The 15,441-nt window shown below is 40.5% G+C and overlaps 1 protein-coding gene across 3 annotated transcripts in view; it reads left to right on the forward strand.

Moving 5' to 3' along the window:
• The window catches only part of invs (inversin), a 92,388-nt gene that overhangs the window by 24,893 nt on the left and 52,054 nt on the right, over positions 1 to 15,441 (forward strand). For 2 of the 3 annotated variants that reach the window (XM_060900176.1, XM_060900178.1), the window contains exons 2-4: positions 7,274 to 7,379; positions 7,630 to 7,796; positions 11,964 to 12,137. In XM_060900176.1, the coding sequence (XP_060756159.1) occupies positions 7,277 to 7,379; positions 7,630 to 7,796; positions 11,964 to 12,137 (444 nt within the window). In that variant the 5' untranslated portion in view covers positions 7,274 to 7,276. The remainder of the gene's footprint in view (positions 1 to 7,273; positions 7,380 to 7,629; positions 7,797 to 11,963; positions 12,138 to 15,441) is intronic. The other variant, XM_060900179.1, reaches the window with a different exon arrangement.

Below are 15,441 nucleotides of genomic sequence, written 5' to 3' on the forward strand. Positions count from 1 at the left end.
CGGCCATGTTGTTGCGTGTGAGTTTGAAATCCGATTATTCCTGTTGGAGGAGTAGTGATTTTTGTGAAATTGAATATGACCCCTGTGTAGCCGCATCCATGGCAAGTGGCGCCACCTGGTGAACAATTCTTGTTGGACTATGTCTTTAGAGTCTTCTGGGTGAGTTTTGGTGAAAACATCCTAGCACTTTACGAACAGTAGTATTTGGTGTGACAAGTCACCCAAAATTTTCAAACATCCGTAAAATGTTAAATATGACAGGTGATGCCACCATCTTGACAACTTTTATACAAACCAACCCGGGAAACATTCCATATGAGTTCGATCAAAATCTGATCACTCCTGTAGGAGGGCTAGCGATTTTTGTGAAATTGTATGTGACCCTTCTGTAGCCTAATCCATGGTAGGTGGCACCACCTGGTGAACAAGTCTTGTTGGAATATGTCTTTAGAGTCTTCTGGGTGAGTTTCAGTGAAAACGTCCTCGCGGTTTACGAACAGTAGTGTTTGGTGTGACGAGTCACCCAAAAATTTCAGATGCCCATAAAATCATAAATATGACGGGTTGTGCCACCATCTTGACAATTTTTATGCACGATCACCTGGGGAACATTTGTATGCGAGTTTGATTGAAATTCGATCAATCCTGTAGGAGGAGTAGCAATTTTTGTAAATTGTGGACGGACGACGATGACGGACGGACAACGCATGATCGCGTAAGCTCATCCAGCCTGGCCTATGGCCAGATGAGCTAAAAAAAAAGCCCAAATAGATGGAACCATGCCAAAGCTACCCATAATCCTAAGCAGTAAAGATCTGAGAGTGCTAGAGGAACTATAGTGTGAACAGAAAGAGGATTGAAGCCCCATCAGAGCTGAAATGGACCAGAAAGAGTACCAAGCCCTGTTTCAAATGAACTTGCAGTTGCCTGTTTTTGATCAACAGGGAACAGGTGCTGTTCTTGTTCACGCAGCAAATTTTCAACCGTTCAAAACATTTCAACCAAAAATAATCTGGTTCGGAAAATGAAAAGTTGGTTCCCAACTGGAACCAAAATATAGCTGGTTTTTCCAGTGCGAACCGTGATCTCATCAGTGGGCGTCATTAGTTTGGAGAGGAAGCAGAGCACAGCAATGGAGAACACAATGGAAAAGGATACATCTTCAGAAAAAAATGGACCGAAAACAAATATCTGTAATAACAGAGCAAAAGTTCGGAGGTAATCAATGGCACCGCCATCTTACTACTGCTGTTTGCTTCTGTTGTACATTGTGCAACACTCTCCGTTCATGACATATCTTTGATTACAATGGTTCTGCTCAAAATTGGTGAAAAGGTGGGCTGGTTAGCTAACTAGCACCAAGATTCAAAGAATCCTGAACGGAACCGATTCAAGAACCCGTTCCCTGTTGGTCAAAAAGGAGTAAATGTGAACGCAAAAAGAACTGAGTTTCTTTTCTTTTGGTCTTCTTTTAGAGGACTGAATTTGAATGAGCAGGCATGTCCAAACTTTTGACTGGTACTGTTAGTCGCATCTTTTTGATTTTCACTTGAGTAAAAAAAATTTTTTTTTAGTACAACTTTGACACATTATCTGTGTTTCTCATTTGAATATAATTTAGTTATATTAGTTAGCTATGGCTGGGTTCTTGCCCGAACTGATAATCACATCATCAGTTTTTCTTTGGCTAATCAGACACAAGGTACGCCACCACACTTGCTGGAGCAGTTGGGGGTTAGATGCCTTGTTCAAGGGCACTTGAGCCAGTCCTGCTGGTTCAGGGAATCAAACCAGTGACCTTTTGGTCCCAAAGCTGTTTCTCGAACCATTTGGCCGTGACTTCCCTAATATAATTTCTCAGTACTTTTTCCCACCCTGCTTGTATCAAAAAAAAAAAAAGTATTGAACTTTTGAAACTTGCTACAGCGCAAGTGTTTAGTGCTTTTATCATTTCAGATGAGGTTGGGGATTTGCAGGTTGTGTTTACCATAAAAACAACAAAACATCCCGAGGATGTATGATAGCGTCTCAGTGGTGTTACCCAATCTGGAGTGATTCCTTAACCTATGTACCATCTGAGTATATTTGGTCCCTGATGTACATTGTGCATTTGAAGAAAACACACTGGGGACGAGTCTGTCTTACACAAACAACATATCCGTATAACCTACAAGTCCCTGACTGATTAACAGCTCACATCCAGCTCTCAGTTTCCAGTTTCAGTTCAGAGTTGGCTTTCCAAAAAACTTTGTGCTGACATGAGACACTATATGTGCATTAATGACTTAATCACGCAGTGTTTTAATTGGCCTTTTGGATATGATTGACAGCTCCGGAGCCCTCTAATTGCATTACCCCCTGCCCAGAAGGGGCGACACCTCCCTTACCTGAGGAACTTCTTTGTCCTAATGCATTATGGGTAATCTCAGCTAATGAGGCGCAAGGCGATGGTGTTTCGTTCATGCCCGATCTCCCGGAGGACCGGCTCCGCTACTTGTTCTCCTGAGAGAAAGAGTGTGTTAATGATTGGTCCTCAGAGATTGAGGCTGTCTGAAAGTTGGAGCTATGCACAGAGATGGAGGTTTGTGCTGTGTGCAGAAGCACATTTGTTGCCAAAAGCTGCAAACTTCTGACCCAGTGATTTTTCTTGGGTCTTTATTTTTTCTTTCCCTTTAATTCCTGACTCAGCTGGTTGGTCCTTAAGATGTTGGTGGGGAGTCACTAGGCAGGGCGAGGTCACCTGGACGGTTGCCACACACTCATGCACGCGCACACACACACGTTTGCCTCACTATCCTTGTGAGGACCTTCTATTGACAAACTTATTATTGCAGTTAATTAATGCTATGCCTGCACCTAACCTTAGTAATGAAAAGGAAACTTTTTGGCTCTTTGTTTGTTTGTTTTCTATTTTTGTTGAAAAAAAAAAACACAACAGCAATTTCCTTGTGGGGACCATCTGAAGGTCCCCACAAGGTTGAAATTGTCAGATTTTACTATCCTTGTGAGGACATTTCATCCTCAGCAGTATATAAAAGCATGCACGTACACACACACACACACACACACACACACACACACATTGCTTCTTTTGTTTGCAGAGTATGTGAATTTTTAATGTATTATTTGTTGACAAGGATGTGTGTGTGTGTGTGTGTGTGTGTGTGTGTGTGTGTCGGTGTCTGTGTTTAGTCTGTGGGTTGAAATGTTTCAGTATGACACTCTGTCTTGGATATATTCAAATTGATAATGAAGTCATTTACGCTTTTTTGTTTTTTTATTTTTTTATTTTTTTTACTTTAAAAAGGTTTTGTTGTATAATTGTTCAGCTAGTACCACCATGTTCACTTCTCTGTAATTGAATTTGCATAAACTGTGAAAATTGGTGGATTATTAAAAAAAATCTGCATAATTATGTACATGAACTTAATATCCTGAAGGTTTTTAGCTGTGTGTGTGTTGGATGTGGCCTGGAGGAAATTGGTGAAAGCTTGTGGCTTGATCTTAACGAAACCACCTTAAAAAGCCCCTGTCACGGAAAATCACTTCCCACGCAAAGTTACGGCACACACACCAACCCACGGTTGCACCCCCCCCCCCCCCCCCCCCCCCAACACACACACACACACACACACACACACACACACACACACACACACACACACACACACAAGCACGCACACAGCGCATTCCCTACACACTCACCTCTCTCTTAAACTCTCTCAAAGGCATCCCCCTGCTGTCTTTTTTCCACGCCACCATTCCAGAAAGCCAGAGTTTTCATTTGTGTGTGTTTGTGATGTCTTATTTCCTTAGTTAAAGAATTCAGAGGCACATAAAGCTGAATTACAGTGCGTCAGACATCAATTTAAACGCTTTAATCAAAAAACACAAACACTGACACACACAAACACACACACGCTACTGAAGTTACTGAAGAGTTTTACGAGTCTATAGTAACTAACCCCAATTACCCCCCGTGAGGAGCGTGAGAACAGCACGGCTAATTACTTTAGTGTGTGTTACAGAGGAGGGAGAGAGAGAGAGATTTTTAATGAATGAACCAATCCAAGCATTTAGCTAATCTTTACAGTGGAACGTGGGCTGGATTATTTCAAAATGTCAAGCTTGTTGTTTTTTCAATTAATCTAATTTAAGATCATCTTTAGTTCAAGTCAAAGTTGTTTTAATTGTTGATGCTGCGATCACAAATCAATCTGACTTATTTCAGTCCTTTTTCCTTTATATCCTCTATCTTATGATCAGCTACTGATATATGTTTTAGCTTGACTCAGTTGAGACAAAAGTCGCACATCATATTTTTAAAAAATGCTGTTAAAGTCATGATTTTGACTCGTTAACAAATCTTAGACTAGCATTGATTCGGAAGCATTTGGACCACTGATTATTGCACATTCACATGTACAAAGCCCATATAGACTTTTTTTTTTAATCGTTACATTTTTATCTGTATATTGTATAGTTGGCTTGCTCTTAGGAATATTCTATTTAATGTTGTACAGTGTGGCTTTTTCTTTTCACGTCTGATGACTTGCTGCTGTAATAAAACAACTTCCCAGCTTGGGATCAGTAAAGTCTGTCTGTCTGTCTGTCTGTCTGTCTGTTTTATCTTTGTCAATCTATCTATCTGTCCATCTCCATGTCTGTCTGTCTATTTATCTATGTCTGTCTGTCTGTCTGTCTGTCTGTCTGTCTGTCTGTCTGTCTGTCTGTTTTATCTCTGTCTGTGTCTGTCTGTCTGTCTGTCTGTTTTAGCTTTATCTGTCTGTCTGTCTGTCTGTCTGTCTGTCTGTCTGTCTGTCTATCTCTGTCTGTCTATTTATCTGTCTGTCTGTCTGTCTGTCTGTCTGTCTGTCTATCTATCTATCTATCTATCTATCTATCTATCTATCTATCTATGTCTATTTATCTGTTTCTGTCTGTCTATCTATTTGTCTATTTATCTGTCTCTGTCAGTCTGTCTATCTATCTGTCTATTTATCTGTCTGTCAGTCTGTCTATCTATCTGTCTATTTATCTGTCTCTGTCAGTCTGTCTATCTATCTGTCTATTTATCTGTCTCTGTCAGTCTGTCTATCTATCTGTCTATTTATCTGTCTCTGTCAGTCTGTCTATCTATCTGTCTATTTATCTGTCTCTGTCAGTCTGTCTATCTATCTGTCTATTTATCTGTCTGTCAGTCTGTCTATCTATCTGTCTATTTATCTGTCTCTGTCAGTCTGTCTATCTATCTGTCTATTTATCTGTCTCTGTCAGTCTGTCTATCTATCTGTCTATTTATCTGTCTCTGTCAGTCTGTCTATCTATCTGTCTATTTATCTGTCTCTGTCTGTCTGTGTCCTATCTGTCTGTCTGTCTTTATCTATCTATCTCTGTCTGTCTGTCTGTCTGTCTGTCTCTATCTGTCTGTCTGTTTATCTGTCTGTCTATCTGTCTGTCTGTCTGTCTGTTCCATAAAACAGACATCTTCTGTTCCTCCTTATCTGTTGTCACCATAAATGTGACTATAAATGTGGAGTCCATGAAAGGAAAAAAAGGAGAAACAACATCAAGAAGCTGGGAGCGAATATTGAAAAATGTCCCAAACACCCTCTTATAATAAGAAGGAGCATATTTATCTTTTAAAAAAAAGTTTTAATAATGTGTGCTACATATTAAACACCAAATTACTAAAAACGACTCCATGTATCCAATGAATCAGTGTGTCAGGTGTGTCATGGCTGTACATGCGTCTCACTAGAAACTCGACACAACTACATAATGTACAGAGTGAGAATAAAAACATTGCAACAACTAATTATTTAACCAGACGTTTAAATAATTATTGTGGTCATGAGTGATGGCTGGCTGGGGAAAAAAAAAACCCCGTGCTTGAGTTATTTTTAAAGTATTGTTATTCACCTGTATCAAAAAGATAACACCACGGAAAAGATAAAGCGTCTATTTTAACGGTCAGCTTTCTAAAAGAAAGACTGATGGTTGAAAGTCTTATGTAGTTGCTATATAGAGTACCATTCAAAAGTTTGTACACCCCTACTCATTCAGAGGTTTTTCTGGTTTAGGACTATTTTCTACATTGTAGAACAATACTGAAGACATCAAAACTATGAAATAACATTTGGAACATGTATGGAATTATGTGGTAAACAAAAAAGAATGTTTCATATTTTTACCTATTATTATTTTAGATTCTTCAAAGTAGCCACTGTTTACCTTGATGACGCTTAGCACACTATTGGCATTATCTTAACCAGCTTCATGAGGTCGTCACCTGGAATGCTTTTCAATTAACAGGTGCCTCGTCAAAAGTTAATTAGTGGACGAGTGTCTTGCCTTCTGAATGTGTTTTGAGATCAAACAGTAAATAGTAAATATAAATAATACAGTAAATAGCCCTATTCCAGACTACAGCTGTAGTAATTCATATTATGTCAAGAACCGCTCAAGTAAGTAAAGAGCAACGACATCCATCATTTACTTTAAGACATGAAGTGACTTTTAATTAAAGAAAATAAAGAAAAAACATTGATTAGAAGCTGTGTCCAGAGTTTTGAGTGGTACTGTAGAACAGAACACAACAAACACTCGTGTCTATTCTGTTATTTTGCATTTGATTTGTATTTTGAACACACAGTTTCTATTAACGTCTTACTTTCTTTCACGGCCGTTATACCTGAATGCGTAATAAAGCCTCCATGAGATCTCACGTCGGCTGCTGAAAACACGTAGCCCACACAAATGCTCTTCTTTTATCAGCTTCTTTGCATGTGATTCCATTAACACAGCTATTCCTTGTAAATCACCCACAAAACCCAGACTACACACACACACACACACTGTATTAAACTGAGACAATGTTAATTTATGTACATTTAGGATCTTTAATAAATCTAAGCATCATTAATTTGTTGAGTTAATTATGTTATTAGGTGTGTGTGTGTGTGTGTGTGTAGGAAGGTAAAGGAATTATAATTTTTTTTTTCATTCTTGCAATATTAATAGGAATAAATAAAAAATGATTGTCACCTGCTTCTACTTCCTGGATTACCAAGAGTTTCCTATTTGGGAATGCTAATCTGCTTCAACTGTGTGTGTGTGTGTGTGTGTGTGTGTGTGTGTCTTGCTCCCGCTGTTGTCTGTCAGGTCCTGTGAACATTGTAATACGCCTCAATTTGCAATGTATGGATTTGGCTTCAGAGTGTAATCGGTGAACATTACAAAGACAGTGTGTGTGTGTGTGTGTGTGTTTTAGGCTATGGAGCAGCCTTTGAAGTCGACTGGCCCCGCCCCCTTAAGCTCACAGGTGCATGCAGCGGCCGTGAATGGAGACAGGAGCTCCTTACAGAGACTGATCGCAGGTACACACACACACACACACACACACACACACACACAAAGAGCTACTCTATTTATTATTAGAGCAACTGATCACAGATACAGACACACTTACAGAAACTTAATAATAATAATAATAATAATAATAATGGGGCCAAAATGTTTCCTTTTGGTTAATGAGGTTAATAATTATGTAAAAAATGGAAGACGTGTGTGTGTGTGTGTGTGTGTGTGTGTGTGTGTGTGTGTGTGTTTATGCATGCATGTGCGCAGCAGAGCCATGTTTGAGAGACAGTGAGGATCAGTTTGGCAGGACTCCTCTCATGTACTGCGTGCTGGCTGACCGCTTGGATTGTGCGGAGACGTTACTGAAGGCCGGAGCCTCCGTTAACAAAGCTGACCGCAGCAACAGGACCGCACTGCATCTCGCTGCACAGAAGGTGCCAGGCTCCCTCTGTCTATCTATCTATCTATCTATCTATCTATATATATATATATATATATATATATATATATATATATATATATATATATATATATATATATACACACACACACACACACACACACACACACACACACACACACACTCCCTCTTACACACTCTGACTCTCGCTTTCTGACTCTCTCTGACTTCGTCAGTGTGCTACCTTTTGATTTTTCTTTCGCTGTAAACATCTTGACTCACTAGGATGCTAAAAGACTTTATAGAAGCCCTATATAGGGACCCTACTGCCCCCTAGTGATTTAAATGTTCCCTATTTTTTTTTTGTCTCTGATCTCATACCTGTGAGATTGGACGTTCAGTTTTGACATCACAAATAGTAAAATGTTCCAAGCCAATGAGACATATGAAATGATAAGTTTGTAAAAGCCTATAAAATGAGTGCAATCCTGTAAAACCAGTGTATAAGATAAGGAAAAAATACAACATGTAAGAACATGACATCTGTAATAGGAGCAGGGCAGAGAGAGAAGACATGGAGCAGAGGAAGAAGAGTAGTTGATGGGGAGCGCACTGACACGTAGATCAATAAGAGCTGGAGCTTAGGGATTAACACACTAATTGGGCTGAGGATAGAGACCAAGAAGCAAGATACACACATACATAACACACACACACACACACACACACACACACGTACCAGGTTCACTGTCGAGTCTTTGAAATAGTGATAAGCGTGTCAGAGATGATACACACGCACACACACACACACACACACACACACAGCCATTTTAAACATTTACACACTTGACTGTTATATATATTATAGGAAAATGAGACAGTCAGTGACGGCGTAGCTCACTCCGGCCCCGTCTAGTCCAGAAGGAACAATCTAAAGTGGGCCACCTTGCGCAATAAATGTTGCAAGCTATATACACTATATACAAGCTATATACCATACACCCTAGGAATACCGACCTACAGTGGGGCAAAAAAGTATTTAGTCAGCCACCAATTGTGCAAGTTCTCCCACTTAAAAAGATGAGAGAGGCCTGTCATTTTCATCATTGGTACACTTCAACTATGAGAGACAGAATGGGGGGAAAGAATCCAGGAAATCACATTGTAGGATTTTTAATGAATTAATTGGTTAATTCCTCGGTAAAATAAGTATTTGGTCACCTACAAACAAGCAAGATTTCTGGCTCTCACAGACCTGTAACTTCTTCTTTAAGAGGCTCCTCTGTCCTCCACTTGTTACCTGTATTAATGGCACCTGTTTGAACTCGTTATCAGTATAAAAGACACCTGTCCACAACCTCAAACAGTCACACTCCAAGCTCCACTATGGCTAAGACCAAAGAGCTGTCAAAGGACACCAGAAACAAAATTGTAGACCTGCACCAGGCTGGAAAGACTGAATCTGCAATAGGTAAGCAGCTTGGTGTGAAGAAATCAACTGTGGGAGCAATTATTAGAAAATGGAAGACATACAAGACCACTGATAATCTCCCTCGATCTGGGGCTCCACGCAAGATCTCACCCCCGGGGTCAAAATGATCATAAGAACGGTAAGCAAAAATCCCAGAACCACACAGGGGGACCTAGTGAATGGCCTGCAGAGAGCTGGGACCAAAGTAACAAAGGCTACCATCAGTAACACACTTCGCCGCCAGGGACTCAAATCCTGCAGTACCAGACGTGTCCCCCTACTTAAGCCAGTACATGTCCAGGCCAGTCTGAAGTTTGCTAGAGAGCATTTGGATGATCCAGAAGAGGATTGGGAGAATGTCATATGGTCAGATGAAACCAAAATAGAACTTTTTGATAAAAACTCAACTTGTCGTGTTTGGAGGAGAAAGAATGCTGAGTTGCATCCAAAGAACACCATACCTACTGTGAAGCATGGGGGTGGAAACATCATGCTTTGGGGCTGTTTTTCTGCAAAGGGACCAGGACGACTGATCCGTGTAAAGGAAAGAATGAATGGGGCCATGTATCATGAGATTTTGAGTGAAAACCTCCTTCCATCAGCAAGGGCATTGAAGATGAAACGTGGCTGGGTCTTTCAGCATGACAATGATCCCAAACACACCGCCCGGGCAACGAAAGAATGGCTTTGTAAGAAGCATTTCAAGGTCCTGGAGTGGCCTAGCTAGTCTCCAGATCTCAACCCCATAGAAAATCTTTGGAGGGAGTTAAAAGTCCATGTTGCCCAGCGACAGCCCCAAAACATCACTGCTCTAGAGGAGATCTGCATGGAGGAATGGGCCAAAATACCAGCAACAGTGTGTGAAAACCTTGTGAAGACTTAGAGAAAACATTTGACCTCTGTCATTGCCAACAAAGGGTATATAACAAAGTACTGAGATGAACTTTTGTTATTGACCAAATACTTATTTTCCACCATAATTTGCAAATAAATTCTTTAAAAATCAGACAATGTGATTTTCTGGATTTTTTTTCTCATTTTGTCTCTCATAGTTGAGGTATACCTATGATGAAAATTACAGGCCTCTCTCATCTTTTTAAGTGGGAGAACTTGCACAGTTGGTGACTGACTAAATACTTTTTTGCCCCACTGTATTTGCCAGAAAGGATCTAAAACACAGAGGAATTGACTGAGAAGTGATTTTTGTTGAACTGCTCATTGAGGCTTAATTAGTCCATAACTTCATTATTAATGGCAGTTATGCAAATTTGGGTAGAAGTTAAATGCACCCCAGGCAGACCAACCTTCCTGTCAGAAAGAATCAAAATCGGGGAATAATTGCGGGAGAAGAAGCAATTTGTGTGGAAACTGCTCGTTAGGGCTTAATTACTCCATATCTTCATTATTAATTGCAATTATGGAAATTTGTGTAGAAGTTATATGCACCCCAGGGAGACCTACCTTCCTGCCAAAAAGAATAAAAATCGGTGAAGAATTGAGAGAGAGAGAGAGAGAGAGAGAGAGAGAAGAAGCGATTTTCGTGAAATGTGGGCGACGCCAGACGGACGACGGATGACGGACAGACAATGGACAACACATGATGGCATAAACTCATCACCCGTCAGTCAGATGAACTAATAATCATTGATGGAGTGGAGTCATGCGGCCTGATATGAAGTACACTTCCTGTTACTACCCCAAAGTTGTTTATTTTCCTGTAACAGTATGTTCCCAGTATGGTGGTGGTGTTGTGGTTGTTTTTTTTTTTTTTTTTTTTTTTTTTTTAATACCACAAAATCTGACAACGATTCCATTTTTGGAATCATACTTTTCATCCATTTCATGTTGTGGAACCCCAAAGCTGCTGATTTAAAAAAAAAAAATTTAACCACTGCAATTTGACTTTATGTAATCTCCCTGTGATGATGATTACATTTCATGTTATCTAACATCAGTGAAACAAGATGGTTTCTGTTAACACATTAGGAATCCCTCTCCAGCCTCTCTCTCGCTCTCTCTCTCTCTCGCGCGCGCTCTCTCTCGACAGCAAAAAGACGAGAAAAAAAATGCAGCTTGTTTATCAGTCCTCTGTATTGAAACCTTTCACATGTTGGAAAACTTAAAGGATCAGCTTTACCTCTGACTGTTCCAAAGCTCTGACACTGGAGACTCCTTCCCTCAACTCAAATGTCTGCTTACAGAAAACGTCTCCATCCATCCATCCATCATCTTTAGCCGCTTATCCTGTTCTACAGGGCACATCACCATATCAACATATTTATTTATTTATTTATTTAGGATGTTTAATGCATTTATTATTAGTGTTGGATTATGTGGAGCGTTCAGCAGACAAGTCTCTGTGAATTTGATGTTACTATAGAAACAGCAATGTATTAAAATGAACGCTTTAATATAAACCTGACATTACTGTCAGATCTGCTGTTATAGACATAAAAATAATCAACACCTTCCGACCGTAATCGAGTGTTGTGGTTTTTAAATAAAAAAAGTTATGTTATTAAAACTGTGAAATGGTAATTTGGAGGAATTCAGAGGAAAAACTGGACTTGAACAGAACCTTGACGAACATCACGTATTCTATTAGTTCCATGAAATTGCGTTATTCCATAATGAGTAAAGCCATCAATAGGGATCTCATTAAGTGTTGCTCACGTACTGTAGTTTGGCATGTCAACATGAATATGGTTGTGTGTTTGCGTCTGTTTGTAGGGCAATGTTCGTTTCATGAAATTGCTCCTTTCGCGGCATGCTAATTGGCTGTTGAAGGATCTTGAGGAAATGACACCGTTGCACTTGGCAACACGTCACTCCAGCCACAAGCCTCTCTCTCTCCTGCTCAAGCACATGGCACCTGGAGAGGTGGATACTCAGGACAGGAACAAGGTAATACACACGCAGCATACCGCCAGCATTTTTACACTTCTCGAAAAAAAAAAAATACTTCATGTAGGAGACTGAGGTGAAAATGAGGTCAGCTTGTGTGTATGTATGTGTATGTGTGTGTCTGCCTAAATGGGTGTGTATGTTGTAAAACAGCAGGAGCTCTCTGTACTCTCTGATTTTGGAGGATATGAAAGCCCATTGGAATAGTCTAATAAAATATATTTTCTCAAAGCCACTGCCTGAAAGCGAGCTTGCCAGGCGCCTGCTAGGCTTAAGGTTGCCATCTTAACCTTGTGGGAGGTCACGCCGTACTGTGTGTGTTTCCACTGATGAATTCCTTGAGTCATTCAGGGACATGGCAATGCATTAAAAAAAAAAAAGTCTAAAAATGTGAGTGCCTGACAGGCAAATGTTATTACATCATAACATGTAAAAGCCTATCAGGAGCCACTGTGCAAACGTTGTTTATCACTTTTTAAGGTTGGACGTCGTCACGAAGTAGCTTTATAGAAATCCGGATCTAGATTTAGATCCTTAATGATCGAGTCAGTGGGAACAGCGGCAAAGAAAAACTCCCCGAAAAGTCATGTGGAAGCAGACTCGAAACAGAACCCATCCTCTTATAAATCATTACTTTTCCACAATTAAGTATTATAAAGTCCTTTAACATTAGGACTCCAATTTGCATATAAAATCTGGATTTCTTGCCGGGGGGGGGAGTATTGAACCATTGTAGCATGGTTATGTTACTGCTGAAAGTCATACCCTGTGTCCGAAATCACTCCCTACTCACTATATAGCGCACTATATAGTGAGGACGCCATTTTGTAGTGCTGTCCGAAACCTTAGTGAGGATTATTTACACCCTATATAGTGCACTCAAAGTATCCCACAATGCATCACAAAAAGTAGTGTACAACCAACAGTCACTAACCAAGCAATATATCCCATCATGCATTGCGGTCGCGCTGAAAGAAATCAAATTAAAGTCTCAAATTTGATTTAATAAAAGGCAGTGGCAAAGAAGAAAGTATTCAACCTTGATTTAAAAAAAATCTGAAAGATGCAGGTACTTTGTATTTATTAATGTGGGAAATACGCTCAGTATAATATGGATTTATCACAAAAATACACGCATGTATTTATTATTTTGAAAACCCACCAGCCGACTGATCTGGGACGTTTTAACTGTGCGACAGTAATGAAGTAAATACCAGCGCGACGGACTAGTGTCCGAAAGCGTTTTTTTGATTTTACCAATGAGCTCACTATATAGTCCTCTATATAGTAATTCCCTATATAGGGAGTAGGGAATGAATGAGAGATTTCAGACACAGGGTTAGCCAAACAAATTAGCTGTAGTATCCAAGGACAACATTGCTTTAGTAGGTCTGGTGGGGGGGGACCTGCTTTCCCACTCGGAGTAACCCAGAAATCCCGATCCGTTCTACTTTTATGATGGTTTTGCAAAAATCAAACAGGACTACATCCAGACTTTCAGAAGATGTTTGTTTTTCCCACATCCCTCGGAACATGCGATTGAATAATCCAAGAATCAAAATCCCATCGGATGTTGCTGTGGCTGAAATCTAGCAGAAGACGATGAATTTCTGTCAAGATGGTTTTGCTTGGATATTTAGAAGAAGAAAAAGAACAAGAAGCCTTTATTTGTCATATGCACACTCAAGCACAGTGAAATTTGTCCTCTGTGTTTAACCCATTTGAAGCGGTGAACACACACATGAGCAATGAGCGCGCACACATCCCCAGAGCAGTGGGCAGCCATGCTACAGCACCCAGGGAGCAGTTGGGGGTTAGGTGCCTTGCTTAAGGGCACTTCAGCCCAAGGTCGCCCCATGTTAACCTAACCACATGTCTTTGGACCGGAGCACCCGGAGGAAACCCACGCAGACATGGGGAGAACATGCAAACCCCACACAGAAAGGCCCCTGTTGGCGACTTGGCTCAAACCCAGAACCTACTTGCTGTGAGGTGACAGTGCTAACCACTACACCACCGTGCCGCCATAATTTAACAGTTATTCCACGAAATCGAGTTGTACATGAGCTGATAGCTGACGAGGTGCGTAGTGCTGATTTGACTATAAGCCATGTACGACGAGATTGAGCGGAATAATTGTTTTATTCTATCCACATTCACTGAATTTTGAGAAACCGAGCATTTTATTTTTATTTTTCGCAAATTCGGTAAGGCGGCACGGTGGTGTAGTGGTTAGCGCTGTCGCCTCACAGCAAGAAGGTCCTGGGTTCGAGCCCCGGGGCCGGCGAGGGCCTTTCTGTGCGGAGTTTGCATGTTCTCCCCGTGTCCGCGTGGGTTTCCTCCGGGTGCTCCGGTTTCCTCCACAGTCCAAAGACATGCAGGTTAGGTTAACTGGTGACTCTAAATTGACCGTAGGTGTGAATGTGAGTGTGAATGGTTGTCTGTGTCTATGTGTCAGCCCTGTGATGACCTGGCGACTTGTCCAGGGTGTACCCCGCCTTTCGCCCATAGTCAGCTGGGATAGGCTCCAGCTTGCCTGCGACCCTGTAGAAGGATAAAGCGGCTAGAGATAATGAGATGAGATGAGATGAAATTTTAATACTTAAAGATGAAGACTGTAAACAAGCAAACTAGTGAAATGACAGTAGCAATTTGTGAAAAATACAATAATAATTCTTGAAAAATAATTTTAAAAAATGTACGTTCTTGCTATCAAATGCTTTCATTCCATATTTTGTTGATTTTTTTTTTTTTTTTGTGGTTTTGTTTTCGAGTAGATTTTAGTTCATCCTCGGTTGGTTCAGCAACACGTTCCGCCATTTTGTTTTTCTCTACTCACAGTATATGAGCTGATATCCTAGTAGCAGAGTAGCCAATCAGAGCGCACGATTGCTCATATCCAGTGAATGTGGATAGAATAATTCAAACTATGACCCATATATGATGAAATCCATGTTGGGTACTCTCCAGTTGTGGAATCCAATAAAAAAGAAATCTCCAGATCTGATCCAGATTCTTGCAAAAAAAAAAAGATATCCCCGGATCCTTAGGGTTTTGGCACAGAATGTTCTCTTCCTGCCAAGATGATGTTGGGAAAGGTGCCAGTGTAATCAATAAATGTGGTAAATGCCATTGGTCTTCCTGAAACATTGCTAGGTTTCAACTGTCAGTTTACAGATTTGCAGAGAACCTTCCTTGTGGTTGAGGCCCATGCGAATGAGAAACATATTCCAGCTCAAGAAGTAAAGTTTTCAGAATTGGGTTTAGTAGAAAATGTCAGACGTTCACAGTGTGAAGGATTTTC

The sequence above is a fragment of the Neoarius graeffei genome, chromosome 19 (genome assembly GCF_027579695.1).
Source record: "Neoarius graeffei isolate fNeoGra1 chromosome 19, fNeoGra1.pri, whole genome shotgun sequence".
NCBI classification, from domain to species: Eukaryota; Metazoa; Chordata; class Actinopteri; order Siluriformes; family Ariidae; genus Neoarius; species Neoarius graeffei.